Genomic DNA, 27,260 nt, shown 5'->3' on the forward strand with positions numbered 1-27,260 from the left:
TAAAACCCGCCGCAGATGAGACGATAACAAAAGCTGTTTGCTTGATCTTTCCTTCTGTACATGTGGAAACCTGCAGGGAGGAAAAGTACTTCTTTGCAGGAGGATTCATTAGCTCTTCACTGGAGGTGCACTGATACCTTTTCTGTTTCCTCCAGAAGTAGCTCACCCAGCAAATCAGTGCATCTGCACTCCCCAAAGAGGTTTAGTTAGTTAGATTATTTTTGGAGGTTTTCGCTGCAGCAGCTCGGCCACAGAGGATGGATTTTATCAGAGAAACGAGCTTCTGCACATGATATATTTCCATCAACTTGCAGATTTCTTATGAACGTCGCTCAGAGTCCAAAAAGACTCGTCCAAACCGAGTATATGTCTTGACCCTGTACGGTCAGTAGGGCTGAGACAATTCACCTATCTACGATTCGATACCGTCACGATACTTGGGTTGCCGATTCGATATGTATTGTGATTTTTAAGTATTGCGATTCGATATTATGATTTATTGTGATTTTTTGTTTTTTTTTGTCTTTTTTTAACACTAGGACCATGGGGGAAAAGCTGATACATACACTTCTAGGGACTTTTACTTTGGAAAATATCTAAATTAATCCAGTAAAAATGTTTGATTTTCAGCATGTATGTAGTCAGAGATGTCCTGAAGTCAAATATATCAGTCATTGTCAGGCAATTATTTATTAAATTTTTTCCAGCAACCCAAAAATCAAAGAATAAAGACATTTCCCTCACAAATTATTGGTATTTTCTTTTTAATTTATAAGGGGCATGTAATGTTTTATACTTCTGGTGAATATAATCAAATCAATCTTATGTCCATATATGTATTTTTTATATACAGTTCCCTTTGTTAACACCTTATTTTGAAAAGCGGACGTAGTCCCACGTGTATACTTCCTCTAACTTCTCCAAGGTGGTCTCTAGCTCTCCCGTCAGCTCCGTTCTCTTTATACATCCATGGTCAGCTCCATCGGGGCCGTTTGAATGCATTTAACATAAATGTCAGTATATGGGTGCTCTACAGTGTAGCGTCGGCCCCATTTGACCACGGAGATGAGAGTGGCGGCCGGCTTGACCGCACGTTACCTCAATACGATAACGTTTCCCTGTCCATGACAGAGTTAGCATGCAGCTTTAGCCATAATGTCTAGCTCTGCTTTTCCTGCAATGTGTGAAACCCAAAGTGTTTCCATACTTTACTGGATGTGTAGAGTTTAGCACGCTGGATTTAAAATGTGAGGCTGCCGGTCGTATCCACGCAGACCCTCCACCGTTTTCTACTTTCTCGCTGCGGTTTGATTTGGTTGAGGGATACGGAACGGATAAGACGTCACGTTACTCAGACTACAACAATAAAAGCGGTAACTTTCCTTCTGCCTCCACATTGACTCAAATGAAGCAAATATATCAATTCTGGCATTAAAAAATCTATTTCAAATCGCAAAAAAAAAAAAAAAAAAGAATTGTGATACATAGGTGAATCGATTTTTTTTCCCACCCCTAACATCTGCATAAAGGACTGTTCCCGCCTTTTCATGTTGAAAGAGCAACGGCCAACGAGGAAACTCCAACACTCGGCCGACCAATCGTGTGACTTCATCACTCAGTGTCAGACTCTTGTGTTTGCAGGGCTGGCACTCTGCGGTCGGCTAAAGAGTCTAACATTTAAAAGTCTGGAGAACATTCACAAAATCCATCGGGACCACTCAGCACAACTCTCTGAAAACTGTCTAAACACGTATTTAATCTGTTGATTCAACTGAACCGTCGGGGTTATGTCTCACCTGTTTCCTGTTTTAGAAGCTGGTTTTGCTGCAGCCAGTGTTGTGATTCTCTAATAATCAGGTGGAGGAAAAGTTGTTTAGTGTTTGTATTCCGGGTTTGATTTTTCTGAACAAAAGCAGCATGTGATGCAACAGTTGTCAGACTTTTCCGTTATAACATGCAAACGCAGCGTCTGTCCTTCTGATCAATAACTGTATCTGTCCAGCAGAGCCCATTGGTCGGGCATTACTGGAGGGGGTTTGAGGTGATGATAATGTGCCATTCATGATGCTAATTTTATTTTTAACTCAGAGTTTTTATTTAACACTGCTGTGAGTCTGATTCTGTCCTGATGGAGCTGGAAACACTTTGAGTTTTTAAACAGTTTTCTGAGGCTGAAATGAAGCCAAAGATTCTCCATGTGTTGATGAAACGTCAGAAGATGTCAGCTGTGGTTGAAACTTCCTGCAGAATGAATGCTGTCAAATTAAAAGTTTTCTGTCTGCATTCACCAGCGTTCTCCTGTTATTCATTTATTCTGAATGTTTTAGTCTGAATGTACCTACACAGGTGTTCTCACAGGTCACGTCCTGGTTTTAAAGGCTGATTCTGACACTTTCTAGACTAAATATCTTTCAATTTGAACTTGTAAGAAACATTTCACTACAATAAAATAGTATGTAGTAAGTACTATCCACCTCAATTACACATGTCAGAGTGAATAAAGCTTTTAGATCAGATTGTCAGGGGATAAAATTAACTGAAAGCTAAATGAATGAATACATAAATTGAAATTTTGTTTTTCTTAATTCTTGTGATGCGTTCACTTCAGACTGACTCCAGGTGGATTTTAGAGTCTTTGCAAACATGCTGGATAGATGTGAATGAAAAATTCACACTCAATTCCCCAATTTTTCATTTTTATTCAGGAAAGAGTTTTAAAATTTGAAATTTTGTGACTATTTGACGAACAGCTGTGCGACTGGGCTGGCCAATCACACGTCGCATTAAATGGAAGACCACTGATTGACGAATGTGATTTCTAGATCTGGACTTGTACTGATACCCAGCCCTACCGGCCCAATTAAACTAAAACAAATCTGTCTGACAACACCTTTTGCTCATGAATTTACACAATTCACCAAAAGCAACTGAACTGGGGTGTTTTTTCTCTTTTCTCTCAAGTTCATACAGTCAAAAGGCAGAGCTCAAGTCATAAGACAGAATATATAAATATGATAAAAAGAAAAACAAATTCACCATTGTTATTTGTATTTCTAAATGGAGTTTGGTGGCCTCCTGTGATTCCCAGCATCACTCCAAACACCTTCCACCCTGGCAGATGGAGTCTAATCAGCCACATGGAGAACACCTGTGTTCAGAGCTTTTAAGGCTCACTCACTGGTGTGTTTCTCTCTGTGGACGAACTACGCTCAAGTCACTCAAAGACAGTCACAGACGTGATGTTTATGTTACTGAAACTCAAGTTTAGCAGATTTTATGTTGTCTAAATCCTCCACTAAGATGACATTTTCCACCCTCATGAGGAGATTTATGTGTTTTTACTTCACCACCCTCAGGACTCAACGTCAACATTGAGTCTCTCAGGCAGATCAAACTGACTTTCCTCTTTTCTAAGCTGGCATTGTCTCTCTATGGAGGATGAAATCTGCCAAAAATAAATGACTCGATAAATAAATATGTCATCGAATGTAGTAAAAATAATATTAAAATTAATTTACTTCCTATTTATCTTTGTATTAATTCCCTTATTTATTCACTCTTCTGTTTAATTTTCTCTTTTATTTATTTATTTTCATAATTCTTTAAATGTATTAATTTTAGCACTTTAGTTTTTATTTATTTATTTATTTATTTCTGCACGATTTTCACTTTGCATTTCACCCCTTATTTATTTCCCCAAACTTATTTATTTCTGTATTCTTTTCTTTATACGTTTCTTTATCCATTTCCTTTTTCATTTCTTTGTGCATTTCTGCCTCATCAATTAAAAATCACTAAAAGAGATTTTTTTAATTTCATGAGAAATTGACTACAAATCTAATGAAGCACCACATAGCACACAGCTTGTATGTGTCTCGTCTTTATTCCAGTATTAACAGACATAGTGAACACATGGAGTTCATTTTCTGGGCGGAGCGGCATCACACATCAGTACAAACTGCTTCATATCAAACAATAATGCCACAATCCTTTTAATAATTCACACATATTTACAAAAAGAGTGGACTTTATACAACAAAAGTGCATCTGATATAAATTCAGAAATAATATACAATGTGTTCATAAGATGCATTTACAATTTCCATAGTATAAAAAAGGAAAATAAAATAAAATCAGCCCTCTTAGGTAGTCTTGTGTTGTCTCATATCTTATTAATCTGCCCTCTGTGTTAAACACTGCTGTTGGTGTGACACAGTGTGTTCATCTCTGCACTGTGAATAAAATAAATTCTTATTTTGCATCACGTCTCCCGTCGGTTTAACTCACCAGCTTCATTGTTGAGATTACATCATCATGAGGCATCAGGTGACACACGCGGTCACACAGGTTTCTCAGGTTTTACAACATTTTTCCGAACCACGTATGCAGCAGTTGAAAAGATCCCTGTCACTGTAAACTAGACAACTCTGTTCACTTTGTGTGTTCCTCCATCTAGCGACGCCGCCGTTACCGTTGTGGCAGCCAAATGCGTCCAGGTTGCTCGTAGTAACTAATGTAAATGTTGGCGTAGATAATAAACACAGAGGAGTATGTATTTAAAATTGATTTAAGTGAGATTGAAGACATTTTTTTTCGAGGACACAGCTGCCGTCACTGCGAGCAACCACGATGCATTCAGCCTCGAGTCACAAGTTAACACGGTTAGCAGACACATGTTCTGTTTGTGATGGCGACCGATTAATGATGATTACTTTGTGGTCATTAGGTTATGGTGACCCAGCCCAGTCGCACAGCAGTTCGTGAAATAGTCATACAATTTAAAGTATTGATTCAAAGACACCATTTTTTTTGTTATGGTCATCACAAAATCTATTTAATCCATGTAATTGTGAACCAGGAAGTAAAGAGATCCCCGCACGCCACGTAAGGAGGAGGTCGGGGTGGGTCAAAAAACACCAGATTTTCACCAGGAGACCGCTGTTTGTGTCCCGTGTGAAACCAGAGGTCAAAGTCGATCTATTTTTCAAATAACTTCCGTACTGAAGTTACAGCACTTCTGGAGTTATTTTGACCCAAACTATGATCTTTCCTAAACCTAACTAAGTCGTTTTGTTGCCTAAACCTTACCAAGTCGATCTATTCCGAAACCTAACTAAGTCATTTTATTTTGAAAAGACTGGAGCGGAAATTGACACGTGCGTCACGTGTTGCTGGACACTCGTAGGAAAACGCTGAGTGTCACGAAAAAATACGTAAAATAGTGTGTCTATGTACAAGAATCAAAAGCTTAAATCCCGTGACTATTTCACAAACTGCCGTGAGACTGTGTTGTGTAGGGAGACGTCCACCGCAGAAATGGATTCCTGTATGTCTTTGGCTTGTTCAACTTTGACCCGCTCGACTTAAATCACTTGTGCACACAGTATTTTCAATGCAGCACAAGTTCACAACAGCCATTTTAGGCACATTCACCTTCGTTTATTAGAATAAAATAACACCCGAGTTAGCTTTAAGCTCATTTGTATCAGCGGTCCCTTCAGAGGATGTACATCGAGATTTGTTCTTGGTTACGTGGTGCTACGCTTTAGGTCCAAACTTCTTTTTAAAATAATATGTTTGGTTAGTTCCATTTTTTGGGGACTGAAATATGAGTAAAATCACACAGTAACTGAAGCTCTAGTGTCTTCCTCTCTACCTTCTTATAACACAAAATAAGTATTTTAAACTGGGGATTGATTTGAAACTTGTGATATGAAAACCGCCGACTGTACACCGTTTCAGCTGCTTCATTCAACCACCTATTTCTTTAACGCATTAACGCAATCGTTTTTTCCTAGGTTGTAGCGGACTCATTCTTAAAGCTAGAGTGAAGATACTGGTATCATATGAAATAAGAAAACCTAAGGAATCCATCAGTACCAACAATGTTTATACTAGCTTGTCATGAAGGAGGTTGAATAATACTACGAAGTCGTGCTGAATTTTGGCGAGGAAACTGTCATAGTCATTTTCAAAAGGGTCCCTTGACCTCTGACCTCCAGATATGTGAATGAAAATGGGTTCTATGGGTACCCACGAGTCTCCCTTTACAGACATGCCCACTTTATGATAATCACATGCAGTTTGGGGCAAGTCATAGTCAAGTCAGCACACTCACAGTACCTGTGAGGGTTTCTGAACAACATATGTCATTGTTTTGTGTTGTTAACTTTAAGGTACATTTTGAACTGATAAAAAATGTGTGATTAATTTGCGATTAATCATGATTAAATATCTGAATTGATTGACAGCCCTAGTTGCGACACGTCGTTGTGATTAAAGCACTTTAAATAAACTTGACTTGTTCTCTTGTGGTTGGTGCTGGTGAGCAGTTTGCTGGTTCGTAGATGAGCTGTGGATGGGTTTTGTTCATCAGCTGACAGGATGCGTAGAGCCACACGACGACCCTTTTGATTAACTGGAACATGTTCATATGTTCGGGGCGTGGCTGATTGGCTGATTGGCTGATTGGCTGATTGGGGCATGGGGGTCCCTGAGTTACAGGTGGAGGCTTGTGATGCATTCAAGTGTTCCTCATCAACTCATAAAGTCAGAAAGTTCTGTTTTCACCACCAAGAAGTTACACGTTGGACCACAGTTCAACTCATATCATAAATTTTGTGACTTTACAAGTTGACGAGGACCAAACGAACGCAGCGTCGTCGTCGCCCACACATTATAGCTCCTCTGCTGCCTTCCCATTGGCTACAGGCTGCTCCTTCTCTTCCTGTCTCCTCCGTCTGTTGAAGAAGCCGAGCTGAGCAGAAAGCAGACACATTTATGGTTTGAAATGCACTTCAACTGACAGCATGATTGACAACATTTCACTTCACACACGATAACTGTTGGTAACGGTTTTAAATTTCCATTATTTGCCACAAGGCAGTCCAAAAGTGACGCCAATGCTGAAGTGCCTTAAACCTGCATTCTCTCAAGTAGCCAGAAGGGGGGCGACTCCTCTGGTGGCAAAAAGAAGTCTGATTGTATAGAAGTCTATGAGAAAATGAGCCTACTGCTCACTTGATTTATTACCTCAGTAAACATTGTAAACATGAGTTTATGGTCTCAATCACTAGTTTCAAGTCTTCTTCAATACAACATGATGTTCATTTAGTAAATTATGGTCCCATTTAGAGTCAAACAGACCATAAAGCAGGGGATGCCTTGTGATTGACAGGTCGCTACCACGGCGTCGTCCGGTCCTGGAGTTGTCCTTTGTTTCTCTCAGAACTTTTAACCCTTTCACAGTGTGTTTTCACTTCAGCAAAGTTAATTATAACATTTTGGTCACCTAAAAACGTCTTATTCAGCGTTTGGTTGTAATTAGCTCCACCCTCTCGTGGTCACTTCTGGTTGCAAAAAAACAAGATGGTGACAGCCAAAAAAAACAAGATGGTGAAGGCCAAAAAAAAAGATGGTGACGGCCCAAAACCAAGATGGTAATGACCAAAAATCAAGATGGTTTATGGCCAAAAAAACAATATGGCAATGACCAAAAACCAAGACGGCGACGGCTAAATAAGAAATAAATAAGCTTCTGTGAAAAACGTCCGGGGATACTACAGGAAGAATCTTACCTGTGACTGGACTGCAGTAGTGGAAGAAGTAACTTAAGTAAAAGTAGTAACACCACAGTGTAAAAAATATTCTGTTACATGAGTCAGAAAGTCCTGCATTCAAAACTTTACTTCAGTAAAAGTATAAAAGTATTTTCATCAAAATGTATGTAAAGTACCAGAAGTAAAAGTATTAATTCTGCAGAATGATCTATATTATATTATTGTATTATAATTATTGATGCATTAATGCGTCCATCACTTTAATGTTGCAGCTGGTAAAGGTGGAGCTATTTCTAATGACTTTATATACTGATGGTAGTTTAATCTAATAATAACACATCATCATTTATTTTACTTTGTATTAATAATCTGAATCTGTAAAGTAACTAAAGTTGTCAGATAAATGTAGTGCAGTAAAAAGTCTAATATTTCCCTCTGAGATGTAGAAGAGTAGAAGTATAAAATAGCATAAAATGGAAATACTGCCCACCTTCCATAGTGCCAGGACCAGTAAGGCCAGTAGCAGCAGGCCTCCCAGTGAGCTCCCCAGTATAATCCAGACCGGAACGATGTAATCTTCCTCCTTCCTCAGCTCCAGGATTATCTGAACACATTCACATCATCCACCGACTGAATTTAATTTATTCTCTTCTGACCTTCTGAGCTTTCAACATGCTGGAATAAATTATCTGAAATAAACTCAATAAACCGCAGAAGGTCAAACCCAACATCAACCAAACAGACACACACACACACCTCATTTCTATAAATACTTTATGATCTGAATTTATATTAGACATCACATCATGTAGATTCAGTGGAAGTTACATTTTTAAGGGTCTTTTCTCATGATGCAGCTGATTGTTGTTTGTGTTAGAAGTCACACATGTAGTTTGTTTAACACTTTATCTTTATATTTGTTACATACGGACAAAATAACAAAAACACTACAACAACATGAGGGCAGGATTAAATTGATTTATACAGTTTAACTTTAAAAAGACTTAAAACCAAAAAAATTAAATGTGATTATGTACCTAAGAAAGGTTAGGTTTTGTACACAATACAAGTGTCTTAACCAGGGCTGTCGATTAAAATATTTAATCACGATTAATCGCATCATTGTCCATAGTTAATTGTGATTAATCGCAAATTAATCGCACATTTTATCTGTTCAAAATGTACCTTAAGGGAGATTTGTCAAGTATTTAATACTCTTATCAACATGGGAGTGGACAAATATGCTGCTTTATGCAAATGTATGTATATATTTATTATTGTAAATCAATTAACAACAACACAATCGTAAAGTGGGCATGTCTGTAAAGGGGAGACTCGTGGGTACCCATAGAACCCATTTTCATTCACATATCTTGAGGTCAGAGGTCAAGGGAACCCTTTGAAAATCACCACGAGAGTTTTTTCTCGCCAAAATTTAGCGCAAGTTTAGAGCGTTATTTAGCCTCCTTCATGACAACCTAGTATGACATTGTGTTAATGCGTTAAAGAAATTAGTGGCGTTAAAACGAATTTGCATTAATGCTTTATTATCGCGTTAACTTTGACAGACATACTCTTAACATTATATTATAGTTTAATTTATCCATATTTAACATACTGTAATACTGTATGGGCAAGTACTTTTCCAACTTATCTGAACAAAATAATGCTGCTACAGAAACAGTTTATTAGATTAGCAACTTTTTTGAATGAAGTTCGACCAAGTGCAGCACTTTTTAGATTTTTTTAGATTACAGTTGTTGACTATATTTGACATCAACATTCTCCAAAACCTGTACGTTTGTCGAGATATAAGGATGCAGATCTACCTCGTTGTTTTAGATATTATTTTGTTAACAGTTTTCTATCACATTTTGTGGAGTTATCTTATGGAATGAAAATGTCAATTTAACGTTTTCCTCTGTGTCATTGTCTGTGTATAAAAAGGGACTTAGAATGCTCTGCTGACAAAAACATTTGATTTAGAAAAAAAAATGATCACTCTTAGAAACTCTTACTGTAAATATTTCAATTAATCCTGCTTCTCTGCCTGTTTTTTTTGTTTGTTTGAACTATACACCTACACTTATTTTATATGTGCAATTTTTTAACACTAATATCTTAAATATACTGGTGATTTTGGTCATGATAGTATTTATTGTATGTCCTTTGGCTGGGGTTTTTATTTAAGCCATTACAGGTTTCTAACACACCCTCACACATGTTTTACATTCCTTCCATGTGAATTGTATTTTACTGTCTTTTGATAAGTGTGAAACAAATAAAAAAAAGATGGAGATGATAAAGTGCTTCACTTAAAAAAGAAAGAACATTAGGGATAAACTGTACCTAACAGGAAAAAGTGATATGAAGAAATGATAATTAAAAAACAGAACTTGTGGATGACATTACATTCTCAGATGTTTCTCTTTTTTTGTCCACCCCTTTTTACTTATCCACCCCCAATGAGTGAGTAAAAGAAACCATGTTGAATATCTGCAGCTCTTATTGTTGTAATAAAACTGTCTGACAGCAGATGGCAGCAAAACTCCACATCTACAGTTTATATGTGTAGTTATAACACTGTGTTTGGTGGAAAGGTAGTTAGTTCATAACTCAGTAAATAACTAAATAAGAAAGAAACTCACTGAGTCAAAATGTCACTTAAATAACAGCTGGTTTGTTTGTTAATATCTCTGTAATTACAATAGTTGTAGTTTGACTTATGCAGCTCTCACAGTGGGCTTTATAATCTGTGTTAGTACATTGAAAGAAAATTCAATAATGATTTTTTGTTGTTTGTTTTTTCCATAGTTATTTGTTGATTTATTGGATTGTTGTCTACTGATTGGTTAGTTTTTCTGCTTAATTTGTGTGCTTTTGTTGTCTTTTTTTTTTCGTTATTTAGCTTAATTTTCTTTTCTTTTGTTTGTCTCCTTATGTTGAGGGGAGGTTCTGTAGCTTCTGACCTCTCCTGTCACTTTCCTTATTTTTTATCTGGATTTGTATGTACTTTGCTAAATAAGCCTGGTTCTGATTCTGATAGTATTTCTGTTTTATTTTTATGTATGTGTTCCTCTAAATTTCCGTTTGGTGTATTTCTGGTGCAGCCCTGACCTTCCTTTTGATTAGGGACATCTGAACAGGAGTATATACTTCCCGTTAAGTAACAATTAGGCCTGAATAAAACCAACTTGTACGAGGGAAAGTGGATTAATAAAAATCCTGCTTTGCTTTCACCTATAGGAGTGCTGTCGGTGTGATCTGTGTGCATACGACCAGAAACACTTAACTTCTTCAGGTTTACACTCTGCTACAAGTGTTGGACGCTGCACGGCTGATGCAGCCGCACTCACTGCCTCTCTCTGCTGCTTTTCTTCAGCTGTATACTCAAATAAATATGGCTGAATATCTGAGTCAGCCAAAACACTGTAAAATGTATCCTCGTATATAACATCCTCCGCACTCTTATTTTGGATGAAATTTTCACTGACACGTCACATGACGGCGCTGCATGCAGGAAGATCAGCAGTTTGGCAGTAGGAGAACTCAGCTTTCTGGGTCAATATAGACCTTTTCATTGTCATTCTGTTGCTAGGGCAACAGGTTTGGTCCAAGTTTACTTCCTGTCAGCTACTGCATTAACAAACATTGCATAGGAACATACAAAGGGGCTCATTATTTCTTCCATTGACCACATTTACCATCAACACTGATTACACATCCACATTAAAAGTGATGCAACAGCTGATCTCCAGTCTGATCTGTGATTTAGTGTTTGAACAAAAGAAGAAGTACACAAATCACAGCCCTCAACTAGTTCATTCATTAGTGTATTCATCGAGTGGTTGGTTCATTACCTGTCTGACAGGTCGGTCCTCCTGGAGGAACATGGGACTGGATGCTTCCAGCTGGATGGAGGCAGCAGTCAGTAACTCCAAGGACCTGAAGCTCACCTGAAACAGGAAGTCAGTCGTCCGATGGGAACGTAAAAGACTACAGATGTAAAGTATCGAGGATCTATGTGAGGACAATACATCAAACATTTGTGGTTTCTTAGAGAAGTAAGCAAACATTGGCTTTTTTCTCAGGGTTCCACGTTGGTTTCAATGTACGTTCTATATTTACAGTTTAATTTCGGAGAAACTGGAAACGTAGAGGTTCCTTAAGAGACTCACAGCGAGCAGAGCGGGAAGCTGAAGTTGTCCTCCGAGCGTCACCTTCAGCTCTCTGGAGGCCGGCAAATTCAGTCGGCATCGGACCGCCACGCTCACACTGTTACTGTGGTTCTACACAGACAGAGAGAAGAAGAAGAAGAAGATGTTGAGTATCAGGAGAGAAGAAGAAGAAGAAGAAGAAGAAGAAGAAGAGAAGAAGAAGAAGAAGAGGACAGCTGTCTCTCTGTCTCAGTGGCTAAAGGTCATCATGAAACGTCATGGGTCTTACCAGCTGCGACAGGTGAGACAGGTCCTCAGCTGTCACCTGATTGGTTGTTCTGGGCTGAGGCAGCACGCAGTGAGAGCCAGCTTCCTGCAGGGAGGAAGAAGAGGAGGAGGAGGAGGAGGAGGAGGAGGTGTGACTGTATTATACTGTATATTTCTCTTTATAGAGTCTGTGTAAATGGATCCATGTAGCTCCTCCTGTCTTATTAAGATGTATGTAACTGTTCCCCCGTGGTATACCTGCTCGATGCTGTAGTCTGTGATGTTCAGCAGCTGGTTCCCCTTCCTGGTCCCAGACCAGATTTCAGCCCTGAACAGGACGTCCTGCACTGAGAAGATGCCCAGGTTCTGGATCTACACGCAAAGTAAAAGATGGCAATAAAAACATAAATAGAAATCTCTTATTGTAAACCCTTAAAGTGACGTCTAACACATCCCTGCAGTTATTTAGTTATGATTTATATCATTTTTGTTTTCTAATTGTTAGAGACAAAAAAGGTTACATTGTTTGTAGGCAAGTCATTACAGGGGTTGAATTATTTCATTATAGTTTATTTTGTTTCTTTTAATTGCATAGATTGTATGGGTAGAGTCGTAGGAAAGGCGTTTCCCTTTTAGACTGGACCACATGTTCAGGTGTATATTCAGGTCTCCTGTTGTGTGTGGCAAACGGCAGAGCGAACAGTTTTTTGTTTGTTTTAAAAGATTAAACGCTGATAGGTGTGGTTTGATAGATGATTTTTCGTTGAACAGAAACATGTCATGGATTGCATCTGTTTTATTTCAATAAATCTTTTGTTTATGGACTTTCGAATGACGGAGTTATTGGAATTATTTGGATCACATGAGTCAGAAAAACCCTCCACAGCCACAGAAATAGTCACAAAATAATTGATTTTATGTACATAGTATCTGTAATACAAAAAAAATCCTAAATGTCCTCTTAAACTGAGATAAGATCAGACATTTCTGTAATGAGGCCGCAGGATCCTGAAAACTTAGTAATGATTCATAATAATAATTTTACACTTCTCCTAGTGTCACATGTCAAAATGTCTTCCGTGGAAAAAGGTCTCGCGGACAGACATCAAATAATCAAATATACCAAAAAACTAGAAAAGTCACATCAGACATGAAAAGTGACATTTCTAGACCAACATGTTCAGTGAACTCACATAATAAGTGAGGTTGAAGGTGGGAGGGCTGCTGTCTGGTTGGTCCCAGGAGGAGGAAGAAGAGCTGTCTGCTCTGATTTCAAAACGAGGAGGGTTAGGGTCTCTGACAGGAGAAGAGAGGAAGAGTTTGTTGTAATATAGACTTATTATAAGCATCATTAAAGGGCCATTTCACCCAAAACATACTTGAATCTCAGCTAATTTGAGTCTTTATAAACACACTGTTGTACTTAAACTATATGGAGGAACCTGCAAAAATAAAAAATAAATAAATAAATGACTTGATAAAACAATAAATGTCATTAAATGTAGCAAAGATAATATTAAAAATAAAAATAGTCATTAATTAATTGATCAAATGTGACATAATACAAACGGTACATTTAAATGACAATACATAGATTTAAAAATAAATATAAAATAATGCAAATAAATACATTAAAAATAAATACAAAAATAAATGAATAAATAAAAAATAAATGCAAAAATAAATACATAAATAAATAAAAGGGAAAATTAAACAGAAGAGTAAATGAATAAGGGAATTAAATCAAAGATAAATAAATAAAGAAACAAATTAAAACAAATATCAATTTATGTCACATTTTATCAATTAATTAATGGCTACATTTATTTTTGATATTATTTTTGCTACATTTAATGACATTTATTAATTAATTTATTGATTCATTTATGTATTTATTAATTTATTTTGATTTTGGCAGGTTCCGTCCTCCATAAAAAAAGACCACACATCAATAAAATCCAAGTTTATAATATTTCCTGATGTTGTTAAATGTTTTTGTAAACACAGCAGTGGAATATGTTTTACTGCAATCAGCAGAGAAAATGTGCTGATGCTTCATCTATATCTCAAACATCAACTGCCTCTAATTTGTAGGCTCAGAAAATACTGAATTTTTCCTTAACACATTTATCTGAACCCTGATGATAAATAATTGTTGCATTTGTTCGATTTTCAGTAGTTATTTCCTAATGTTTACATGTATGTATGTATGTAGATGATCTATTTCTCTGTTGCATCCTGTTACTGGAACAGTTTTACCAGGAAGTGATGTCACTGACCTGGTGAAGAGGAGGTCAGTTTGGTACTTCAGAGGGAGGAAGATGTCGTTGATGTTGTCGTCTGGGTATCCCTCCTCTCCATCACTGATTAACACACACACACAGACTTGTGAAGACATTATATTGACTTATCTCCTGGGACCCTTAGGCCTCACATGAACCTAAATCAGAAACAATAGACCTGGATCTGGACCCTGATCTTGATGGTTTACCTTTTGGGGACCTGGTGTGTGTCCCCACAATGTAGCTATGAAAACAGATGTACAAGTACACACAGAGACACACCTTTGTACTTCTATACTTATAGAGGAACCTGAACCTTAACCCGATCATTTTAACCCTCAAACACCTTTTGAAGACGTGAGAACTAAAGAAAAAGACTCCTCAAAAATGTCTTGCTTCTTGTTTTGTTTGCTGCTCACATGAACTCGAACTTGTTCATTTGAAACAAGAAATATATATGATCTGATATTACAACTAAATCGTGTAATAGACCCATTCGTCCACCAGAGGACAGTGTGCCAGTGTCACATTTTGCCTCGCAGAGACGTGAATATTACGCGCCTGTATTAACGTGCAGTACCAGCAGGGGGAAACAAAACCACTTAATTAGGTTAAGGGAAAACGTCATGGTTGGACTTTAAAAAAGTACGTAAACTAAGTAAAACACGTACGGAAAACAATGTAACGTCACTACAAAACACGTGAAAAACGGCACCAGCTAAATAAAACACCGGTCTCGAACAAGGGGGTTAGGATCGAAAAGTAAAAAAATGACGTCCTTGCGTTTTTTTCCTAACCACTTTTCCGTGACCTTGATGGAAAAGGTCATGAGGTCAAGGAAAGAAATTCATAAGGTCTTAGGAAAAGACACCCGTGGTGCTCAGAGAATCCGACCTGCACTTCACTAGGCTCCGTAATTATGATGCGACAGCGGCGGATGTCGTGGGACTGCCGTCATGAAACTACAATATTCCAAAGATGGACTATAAAATAAGCGCTTCTTCTCCTCGTGCATTCTCACATGGTTTATTCATGCAGGATATATAACCAGCTGCTTCAGTGTGACGGAGAGATACCGCAGGTCCTGCTGCTGTTACACTTTACAATCAACATAAAGGATTATTTTGTCTTAAATGTGGACAACCCGTTGAAAGATATTAGGCTACTTCATTATTAAGGTTGGAATTGAAATTAAAAAAGGAATAGCCTATAAGCTACCAGTCACAAAGGTTTATATGATAAATAGTTCATTGAGTTATGGAGAAGGCGTATAACCATATAATGTGTAGACTATAGGGTTCTTCATCCTACTCCTTATAGGCTAATATTTACTGATATTGATTATTTGTTTATTGACATTTTTTTTCTTCTCTCAGCATCCTGTTTTTATCACTAATTGATAAAAAAAGAAAGATAAATTGTCTTTAATGAGGACTTTTCTCATTAACTTCCAAACTCCAAACAAACACTGAAATAAATCAAACAATTGTCAGAGTGACATCAGCTGTCTCACCTGCTGGTCGCCATGACTACCCGGACGTGATCCAAGAAGACCGAGCGGCTGAACTCAAACTCCAGACGGAAGGATACCTGGACAGGAAGAGAGCTGGTTGCTTTCAAAATAAAACAACTGACATTTTCCACCTTCTTCGAATGTTATGTTAGATTTTAGTTGGTATGGCCTGTACTCTTCCTCCTAACTGGCTCAGTAGGCTGTTATCGTCTATTGGTGAGCCGGAGGAGGAGCATTATTGTTAGGGCAGCGACCTCTAGTAGCCGTAGTAATTATGACGGGAGCAAAAGAGGAAGTCAGGTGACGTCAAACAAATACAGGGCTTTCACCCAGGAGACCAAAAGTCAATGTTGACTCATTTTAACATGTGCAAGTCAACTTATATAACGTGCGTAATTTACTTAACTTAACAAACGTACTCACCCAAACCATGACCCTTTTCTAAACCTAACCAAGTAGTTCACCAATTCCTAACCAATTCACAACGTTAACCACGTGTTCAAAACTGCGAACCATTTCACAACATGCGATTAGGTGCAGTTTGCCCCGTCTGAAGTATTATAATGGTGGTGATAACGACTGATAACGGCCATTTAATGGGCTGATAACATTCAAAATGGGTGCATTTTCTCTGATTAAATAAATACATTCAGTTTCTATATATACTTGTACTTTAAAAGGACAGTAAGACATATCTAAAAATGTTAAAATCCTAAGCGGAAGATGAATATTCAAACCTCTGACCCTCTTCAACCATCAGGTCTCATCAGTTTATACTATTCTGAATGTTTTAACGTCCCGACATGTGAAACGCTTTGTGTGGTTTCGTCCTATGATCATCTCAGACTGTGTTTCCCTCCGGCGGCGTCTCACCTCATCCAGCAGCCACCGCCTCATTAACAGGAAGCCCACAATAATCTGCACCGCAGTCTGGACCCATAAACTGGACTTCATTCAGACAGCCATCTGTAGAGCAGGCCCTTCGGGGTACCATCATGTTTACAGGACGGTCATTAGGCTAATGAAGGATGTTAGTGGATTGCAGATTCCTGCTCTGTTTAATCACTATCATTAGTCTGACAGCTGTATGAATAACACCTGTTTTACTGTCTGTCTGCGGTTACAGTTACAACAAACTGACATTTCACTTACATTTTTATTATCTGTGAAGTCTGTTGTTCTGTATGTTTTATGTTTGGTGAAACTATATTATGAAATTGGTCTAATAATCACCTCTCTGGAGAGTACACCAGAAATTAAGTATTGACTTATTGACTGTAAAGTTGGGGGACTCGCAATAGATGAATCAAAACCAGGAGAGTCTGTGCAGCTGGATATATATTATATATAAAATACTCTGACTTTTACTCCCTAATATGGGCATAGAGTATAGAAGCAAATACTAAGTGTATTATTGGTTACATCAGCAGTCTGTGGTGGTAAACATCAGTAGAGGTGTATAGACGCAGAACCTACCTGAGACAAGGACTTCATGAACGGAGCGCTGATGTTACAGCTCCTCTGATTGGCCAGTCTGTCCTCGGAGGAGCACTCAATCTGAATATCTGATTGATCCTGTGGGGAAGGGGAGGAGCCTGATGAGTCATAGAGAGTCGTTCTCCATCTCATATGATTGTGAATGATACAAAACGCATGAGCGCCAGCTGGAGCTGTTGTTATAACACATTCTCACTCCCAAATACCAACGTTTGGTCAGTGTTTCTACGTTTAGACTATGACGCTCTACGTACCCCTCTAGCGTCAGTTTAGGACGTGTCAGGGACGGCGTGTCAGTTTCCTCTCGTTACATACATAGTGTCTTTTCAAAATAAACTTCTAACGTAGGTTTACTTCGTTTTTATGTTCACGTACGCAACAAAACTACTTGGTTAGGTTTAGGCAAAGATTGTGGTTTGGATTAAAATAAGACATAAGAAAGTTACGCAACAAAAGTAAGGTAAAATAAGTCGGCGTTGACTCACGGGACACAAACAGCGGTCTCCTGGGGGAAAGTCTTGTGTTTGTTTGACCCGTCCTACCACACCTCCCACTCACCCTACGCACCCCGTCTCCGTCTTCATCCACACTAATACATTCCAGTTTTAAACCGCATAACTTTTGCTACATTTATGCTTAGCGTTCACACTACTTCGGCGTTTTCAAGCCCCTAAAACGGAGACGTTTGAAAACGCTGCTGATGCCGTTTTAGTTTTAAAACTCCGTGGTTGCGTTTTAATCTGGACAGACAGAAACGGAGACGTTTGACAACGATGACGCAGATGCCCACGTTCATTCCGGATTGGGTCTTATCAGTCATGACGTGTCCTTCCCTGATTCGTCATCACGTAAACCTTTTCCGGAAGAAACCAAACGACATCAGCTTCGACCACCAGCGGTTAATTTCAATGTTACAAGCGTTGCTGACCTCGTTGTCTCTGCTAGCAGCTGTTGTGCAGTTAAATTTTGCATTTTATAATGCTACTACTGCCTACATGCTCAGGAGAGAAGCTGTTTTAAACACAGTGCTGAGCTGCATTTGAAATTAATCTTCAGGTCCACTTCTATGTGACGTCTACTGCTGACCTGCTATCTACCCCTAAAGATCCCCTGTCCCCTCCTGAAAAAGACTAAAACGGGTCTATTGTGGGTCTAGGAGGGTTAAAGAACTGAATGTAGGTTGAATCACTCGTATATGTTTACAGTCAGACAGAGAACAGGAACAAACGTTTATTCTATGAAAACACCAGATTATTTCTGATCTAATGAAACTGATTTAATGCTCCTATACATCACCTTGACTATGAGGCTGGAGAAGAGCAGGTTGGAGGAGGTGGAGATGTGGATGGCGGCTCCGTACGCGTTCTCTCCCTGATTCTCCAGTCGAGCAAACACCACCATCCTCCTCCGCCCGCTCTCCACCACGTGCACCGAGGCCTCTGACGCCCCCCGGTGGCTGCAGAGCGACCACGGCGGCCCGGTTCCTCGAGCTGCAGAACTGCCTTCAGGAGAAACACAGAATATGAATTAGCATGGGTTCTCTAATAAATTATAATAATACTTGTGTGTGTGTTCACTCACTGAACATCCATGAGGTCAGTGTGACTGTGGAGGATGAGGTCAGGAACGCACGTATCTTCCTGCTCACAGCCGTTCCAGAAGGGAAGCTACGGCGAGAATCAAGGATTAATTCACTTCTTTTTGATGAGGCACCACTTTAATATGTCAACACATTCTCACTCCCAACACGTCAAATACCAACGCTTGGTCAGAGGCCCTACGCATCAAACTATGACGCTTTAGGTACTCCTTTAGCAGCAGCGGTCTCCCGGGTGAAAGTCTGTTTGTTTGACCTAACCGGGGTCTGAAATTAGCACTCGCCACCCGCCAAATGCGGGTAATTTGTTGGCAGACAGGGAAAAGGGAAAAGAGAACCGGTTCCTAGTTGGTTCCTAGTTTCCTAGATTCCTTAGCATCTCATGCCTCCGTGACTATCGATTCCTCTGTATTGATGCTTTCTGACAGTTACACATGCACAATGACACATGTGCACGCCTTATCATGTTCCAGTTTGTTTGGGACCGGAGACACGGCGGTGAGAAAAAAAAGTGTTCAAAAGCATGGCGCTACTAAACCTGAGCACCCTATTTTACCCTGATAATGCGACACTGTGAACAACAAATATGTGTTGAATTGGTCAGGAGGAGAGTTAGTAACGTTAGCTGTTAGAAGCACAGTCCTGCTTGGTTAAATAAGGGAGCTACTGACGTTAACGGAGGTGCCATTGAGTTACAATTATGAAGCGTTCAAGCTCTGCTCAGTAAAAATGACTATTGGGTGAAGGTAAATTACAATGTTATCATGATGTGTTCAAATGTATGTGTGTTCTTTATGTAAAATATACTGAACATTGAATGACATCAGATCTAAAATGTTATTCCTTCATTGAGCGCAGAGATTTTAAAGTGGCAGACAAAAGAAAATACTTACCTGTCACAGTGGCAGGAAGTGAAAAAAATCTCAAAATCAAATCACATTGTTAGGACGCTGGTTGAAAAGGTGTTTTAGCAAAGTGGTTGGTTTAAAAATCTAAGGAAAATGAGGCCTGCCTGGTCGGGACATCTACCTCTGGAGCTCAATACAACAGACTGAGAGACAGGTGTGACATCACCTGGATGAACTCTCACCTCGGCCCTCAGGACGCTCGACCAGTCGGGGTCCAACACCGGCCCCTCGTCTGGGCTCTTCAACCCGGTCTCCAGGATAACTGCAATGGGACGCCCGTAGTCAGTCGTCTCCTGTTCAAAGATACGGTGGTGCGTTTAGGGATTCACACTGACTTTTAGGATTTGTGTGTTTTATACTGGTTGTGATCGGGTTGTGATGTTCTGACCTGGATGGAGAAGCCGAGGCGTTGACAGCTCTGACCTCCAACCGGCAGAAACAGACTCCTGGGCTGCTGTCGGTCTGATTCGTCCAGAACAGCTCGAGGAGGAAAACGCCTCTCATCCAACACCAGACTGTACCAAACAGCTGGGAGGAGGAGAAGGAGGAGGATGAGAAGGATGAGGAGGAGGAGGAGGAGGAGGAGGAGGAGGAGGAGGAGGAGGAGGAGAAATGGGTTTTAAAGGAGGCAAAGTAATCCAGTCTCATCAAAGTCTCATCCAGCTCGTATGCAGCACAATGATATTGTAAACACATCGAGAACAGACTTTACAGGTCTTTCAGGTGATATGAAAGAAAGTGATGTCACCAGGTGTTCTCATTGGTGCAAACTGCACTTGTTATGTTTCCAAATGTTGGGCAAGTTTTAAGGGAATTCCTGAAAAGTTGGCAAAATAAAACACGAATCAGCTGTCTTGGAGGGGTAGGGGGACAGAGGATGTTCAGGGGGAGATAACAGGTCAACAGTAGATGTCACATAGAAGTGGTGTACATCATTTAAAAGATGGGAACCTGAAGATTAATTTGAGATGCAGCTCAGCACTGTGAGTCAAGGTGTTCTAGTCATTAATAAGAAATAAACATAATTAATTAATTAAAATAAATAGTGAAAGTGTGTAGGGTTCTTATATAGAAGTATATGATGGTCATCGTCATGCTCTATTATGTCTCATAAGTTGTTGCAGCAATTTTGGGGTTGATACCATTTGTTACACAGATTTGGTGCTAAATTTAACAACTTTTTACCATTGGAGAATTGATAAAAAATTATCAATAATCCCTCCAAAATACCACATTAAGTCACCAAGACCTTGAGGAACACCGTAGATAAAGCCATGCTCTGATTTGGTATCAAAAACTTTTGACATTTGGAGATTTCTGCAAGAATCGCATTTTTCAGCGATTGGATGGCGAGCACTTCTGTTGTGTAAACTGCTCAGAAACCCCCTTATTGTCCATCTAGCTAGGAAAGCCATCCATCCTCTGAATGCTCTAGGTCTCTAGTTTGTGGCTGTAAAGTTTCATGAGGCTGTGATTATCCTAGAGGTCACCACAGCTCATTTTATACAGTGAGGTCAAGTTTCACTACAATGAAATGGCTCCTATGGGGACTAACATCATCACACATGAATACAGTTGGGCTCATTGGATCCACAAGAGTCTCAGCTTTACAGTGATACCCAATTTATGTAATTCAAGACTGTTTATGGACCCCAGTATGCAGAAATATTCAAAAACACCATTTTGGGAATAGGCGAAAATAACACATTTATACTGCATGAAAAAAACTTCATGTGATTATCATAAAGTGGGCATGTCTGTAAAGGGGAGACTCGTGGGTACCCATAGAACCCATTTTCATTCACATATCTGAAGGTCAGAGGTCAAGAGACCCCTTTGAAAATGGCCATGCCCTCGCCAAAATTTAGCATAAGTTTGGAGCGTTATTTATCCTCCTTCGTGACAAGCTAGTATGACATGGTTGGTACTGATGGATTCATTAGTTTTTATAGTTTCATATGATACCAGGATCTTCACTCTAGCTTTAAAACTGAAAGACAGTAATGTTGGTCGGGTCTCAGAGGGTTAATACCAAACCATGTTGTATCAAATAAAGGCAGGGTGTCATACTAGCCTACTTTATGGGTGAGAATTACAACTCTGCAATTATTTAAAGATCTTTAATAAAAGACCGTAGTATTTGAAAAATAGAAAGTCCACCCAAAGAGCACCTGAGTGGGAACCATCCCTTTATTTCTAGCACCCTCTGCTGTAACCCTCCAACATCACAGCTCCAGTCACACTGAGCATGAGTCAGAACTCCACGAGGTCATAGACGGAGTCTCAGCCTTCATTTAATATCCTCGAGACAAACCAGGAAACAGGTTGTTATTCTGCCTCACTGAGACGACACACACACACACACTGAGAGACGGACGATAAGATTCACCTTCAGACCAAAACCACCACTTCCACTGAGAGAGGACATCTACAGGAGGGAATACTGGGAATACTGGAATACTACCACTTCAACCAGCTGCTGAATCCACAAACTGAACCAGAGTTTTACAAGAATAAAGACTCAAAGTGAAAGTAACTTTCAGGGAACAGGGAGTGGCTGAGCCGTCTGCCTGCTGTGTTTTCAGCTTCACTCAGAGACTAAATGGCTTCCAGATTAGAGGACGATCTCTGCTGTTCTGTCTGCCACGACATCTTTAAAGATCCTGTCATCCTGTCATGTAGCCACAGCTTCTGTAAAGTCTGTCTGCAGAGCTGGTGGACAGAGAAACACGTCCGAGAGTGTCCACTTTGTAAGAAAAGACATTCAAAGGACTTACTACCTCCTAACTTTGGTTTAAAGAACGTGTGTGAGAGTTTCTTACAGGAGAGAGATCAGAGATCTTCAGAGGCTCTCTGCAGTCTGCACTCTGAGAAACTCAAACTCTTCTGTCTGGACCATCAGCAGCCGGTGTGTCACATCTGCAGAGATTCAGAAAAACACACCGACCACATAATCAGACCCATCGATGAAGCTGCACGACAACACAAGAAGGAACTTCAGGAAACTCTGGAGCCCTTAAAGGAGAAGTTAAAGGTTTTTGAAAGAGTTAAAGTGAAGTTTGATCAAACAGCAGAACACCTGAAGGTCCAGGCCCGACACACAGAGAGGCAGATTAAGGAGCAGTTTAAGAAGCTTCACCAGTTTCTAGAAGAGGAAGAGGAGGCCAGGATGGCTGCACTGAGGGAGGAAGAGGAGCAGAAGAGTCAGATGATGAAGGAGAAGATGGAGGCTGTGAGCAGAGAGATAGCAGCTCTTTCAGACACAGTCAGAGCCACAGAGGACGAGCTGAGAGCTGAAGACGTCTCATTCCTGCTCAACTACAAGGCTGCAGTGGAAAGAGTCCAGCAGCGCCCCCTGCTGGAGGATCCACAGCTGCTCTCAGGAGCTCTGATAGACCAGGCCAAACACCTGGGCAACCTGACCTTCAACATCTGGAACAAGATGAAGGACATGGTCTCCTACACTCCTGTGATTCTGGACCCAAACACTGCTCATCCAATACTCATCCTGTCTGAAGATCTGACCAGTGTGAGACGAGGAGAGAAACAGCAGCTTCCTGATAATCCAGAGAGGTTTGGTAGTTACTGCTTCTCTGTCCTGGGCTCTGAGGGCTTTAACTCAGGGACTCACAGCTGGGACGTCCAGGTTGGAGACAGTACATACTGGTACCTGGGTGTGTTAGCAGAGTCTGTCCAGAGGAAGGGATACATACCGTCTGGATTATGGACAATATGGTTCAGTAATGGTAAATACAGCGCATTCTCCCCACCAGGTTCATCCACTGATCTCGTAGTTCAGAAGAAGCTCCAGAGGATCAGAGTGAATCTGGACTGGAACAAAGGAAAACTGTCGTTCTCTGATCCTGATACTAACACACACATACACACCTTCACACACACTTTCACTGAGAGGATGTTTCCATACATTAGAGCTGTGGCTGAACTGAAGGTTTTACCAGTGAAGGTCTCTGTGACTGTAGGACAACAGAAATAGATGATGATGATGGTGATGATGATGATGATGATGATGGTGATGATGATGATGATGATGGTGATGATGATGATGATGATGATGATGATGATGGTGATGATGATGATGATGACCGACACCACTGCCTTTAACAGGAAACAGCGGCGTATGTTGCACCCTTAAAGACATATGACTCCGTCTTCCTTTTGGCAACTTTTATTCTTCCCAGTTCTGTTGAAGTTATCTTTTACACGAAGCAATCAGAACCGCTCGCACACATATGTAAAACATCAAGCACGTTCCCTAATCGCTACTGCGCTGACTGATGACCTCATCACAGCCTGAACTTTGACCTTTTCAATAATAACATTGCGCTGACTGATGACATCACATCACTCTGAACTTTGACCTCGTGATAATAACATAAATCAGATAATAGTGTAGTGTAGTGTATATTTCTTCTTAGATAACTTAAATCTATTCTAGGTCAATAAAATGTAAATTATAAAATATTTCTAGGTTGCAACACGTACAGAGCTTCAGAGAGCAAGATTATTGATTATATCTTTAATGTGAAGTTTCTGTGTATTTGAACAGCAGGTTTAAACATTGATTTGTTTATTCATGTAAAGTGTTAAAGAGATTTTATTTCACATCATATGTTCACTGTAATTCTTTATTAGAAATGAGATTAAAGCTTCAACTGGAAAATTAAAGTGACTCATGAAGCAGAAACTGACGGTGCTTTTGTTTTTGATCTGAGGTTGTAACTTTAAAATGTAATATATACTGTATATATATATTTATATATATATATATATATAAATATATATATATAGGCAGTATATATATATATATATATATATAGGGGCTGAAGAGTTTCTGTGCGAGTCCCCAGTAAAACTGGACACTGGAGTGTTATTTAACCTCCTTCAAAGCTAGTATGACATGGTTGGTACCAATGGATTCATTAGGTTTTTTAGTTTCATATGATACTAGTATCTTCACTCTAGCTTTAAAATTCAGCCTGCAACAACCTCTGAAAGACAGAATAGCGGCTGGGCACGCCAGAGTTTTAAGGGGTTAACAGATAAACTATTAATTAAGCTGTTTAAGTCCAAATACAATGCACACAAAGGACCAAATATACTGCAAAGGTAATGTAATACGTTGTGTTCCTAATTACATTTTAAACAGAGTAATAACTTCTTCTTCTTCTTTGTGACTGATTAATAAAGTGGAGCATTTCCTGCTCCTTATTAGTTGTTGGATGCCGAGTGTAGCTGCAGAGCTCCTTCTCATCTGTTTAACAACTGAACTTTTGATTTATGAGCACACAGAGAGCTGAGGTAAGCTGCTTCAGTCCAGCTCAGTTCATGATAGAAACGCCACGTCTGCACTGAAATAAATAAACTCTCAGGTTTCGTCAACCATGGCTCCTGTCCTCTATCTGTCCACTGGAGCGTGATCGTTTGATACCATGTGGCCGTATTGGCGTGTGTGCATGCATGCATCTCTATATGTGTGTCTAATCCGGTCCAGATGATCAGGGGGAAGATGAGGAGAAAGAAAGTAGAGAGGAAGGTATGAAGGTATGAAGTGATGGAGGAGTGACGCAGTTTAACGGCGGCTGGCCGGCGTTAGCTCGTTATAGCGAGGTTTCCATGCAGCCGGCCCGCACATCTGCAGCCAATTACACAGAGACACGACAACACAAAGCACTGTGGGGAATCTCTGCTGCGAGGAAAAGACCACGACAAGACTTTCCACACACAGACGGTAGAAATACCGAACATCTGGGTGAGTCTAGTTAAAATGTCCACACAGATGGGATACCGGACAGCTGTTTGAATCTGTAGAATTCAACTTCATTCATACAGACGAGCTTCAACATTCACTTCAACTCATTTAAGAAGGCTGTGGGCTACAACCACCACCTGCCAGTGGGCGACCTCCAGGTCAGTGCCCCTCGGCATCAGAGACCAACGCACGGCGTACCCCTCTAGCGTTACTTTTGGTCGCCTTGTCCTTTCAAAATAAACTTCCGTTTTCACAGGAAGTTAGGTTTAGGCAGCACAACCACTTAGTTAGGGATAGGAAACGGTGGTGGTTGACATTAACTTCACTGAGGAACAACTCACAGGGCTGACTATATCGACGAGTCACGTGACAAAATAAGTCAACTTTACTTTTAGCTTCACACTGGACACGAACAGAGGTCTTCTGGTTGACAATCTTGTGTTTGTTTACACGGTATGCTTTATGGCGGGGCTACCTTGTGATTGACAGGTCGCTACCACGGCGTTGTCCGGTCTTGGAGTTGTCCGTGTTTTTGTCTTAGAACTTTAACCCTTTCACAGTGTGTTTTCACTTCATCAAAGTTAATTATAACATTTTCAGAGTTTGGTTGTAATTAGCTCACTTCATTGTTAACATTTCACCTGAAAATTCAGCATTCAGTTGTACTGGGTTCAACCCTCTCGTGTCACTTCTGGTTGCAAAAAAAACAAGATGGCGACGGGAAACAAACAAGATGGTGACGGCCAAAAACCAACATGGCGACAGCCTTGTTAAATCCAGACTTTTGAGGGTGGAGATAGAAGGATTAGAAGCTCCTCTGAGGGCTCATTAATCTTTACGAAGCTCTTTTTAAAACCCGGCCGATCGTACCTAAAACCCGCCGCAGATGAGACGATAACAAAAGCTGTTTGCTTGATCTTTCCTTCTGTACATGTGGAAACCTGCAGGGAGGAAAAGTACTTCTTTGCAGGAGGTTCATTAGCTCTTCACTGGAGGTGCACTGATACCTTTTCTGTTTCCTCCAGAAGTAGCTCACCCAGCAAATCAGTGCATCTGCACTCCCCAAAGAGGTTTAGTTAGTTAGATTAGTTTTGGAGGTTTTCGCTGCAGCAGCTCGGCCACAGAGGATGGATTTATCAGAGAAACGAGCTTCTGCACATGATATATTTCCATCAACTTGCAGATTTCTTATGAACGTCGCTCAGAGTCCAAAAAAGACTCGTCCAAACCGAGTATATGTCTTGACCCTGTACGGTCAGTAGGGCTGGGACAATTCACCTATCTACCGATTCGATACCGTCACGATACTTGGGTGCCGATTCGATATGTATTGTGATTTTTAAGTATTGCGATTCGATATTATGATTTATTGTGATTTTTGTTTTTTTTTGTCTTTTTTAACACTAGACCATGGGGGAAAAGATGATACATACACTTCTAGGGACTTTTACTTTGGAAAATATCTAAATTAATCCAGTAAAAATGTTTGATTTTCAGCATGTATGTAGTCAGAGATGTCCTGAAGTCAAATATATCAGTCATTGTCAGCAATTATTTATTAAATTTTTTCCAGCAACCCAAAAATCAAAGAATAAAGACATTTCCCTCACAAATTAGTGGTATTTTCTTTTTAATTTATAAGGGGCATGTAATGTTTTATACTTCTGGTGAATATAATCCAATCAATCTTATTTCCATATATGTATTTTT

General features: G+C 39.8%; 2 protein-coding genes and 1 long non-coding RNA gene across 5 annotated transcripts in view; 2 read left to right on the top strand and 1 right to left on the bottom strand.

Moving 5' to 3' along the window:
• dgkzb (diacylglycerol kinase, zeta b) overlaps nucleotides 1-27,260 on the bottom strand; it is a 269,194-nt gene that overhangs the window by 93,622 nt on the left and 148,312 nt on the right. The gene's annotated exons all lie outside the window — the stretch shown is intronic.
• Nucleotides 85-26,966, top strand: LOC119486396. Its single transcript, XR_005206526.1, has 3 exons — nucleotides 85-200; nucleotides 12,680-12,685; nucleotides 26,635-26,966. It is a non-coding gene; the product is annotated as an uncharacterized LOC119486396 (long non-coding RNA).
• On the top strand, nucleotides 21,942-24,456 carry LOC119486306 (nuclear factor 7, brain-like). Its single transcript, XM_037766349.1, is given in 2 exon segments — nucleotides 21,942-23,738; nucleotides 23,741-24,456. Coding segments are annotated over 2 exon segments (1,518 nt in total). The 5' UTR covers nucleotides 21,942-22,382; the 3' UTR covers nucleotides 23,903-24,456.

This window comes from Sebastes umbrosus, chromosome 4 (genome assembly GCF_015220745.1).
Source record: "Sebastes umbrosus isolate fSebUmb1 chromosome 4, fSebUmb1.pri, whole genome shotgun sequence".
NCBI classification, from domain to species: domain Eukaryota; kingdom Metazoa; phylum Chordata; class Actinopteri; order Perciformes; family Sebastidae; genus Sebastes; species Sebastes umbrosus.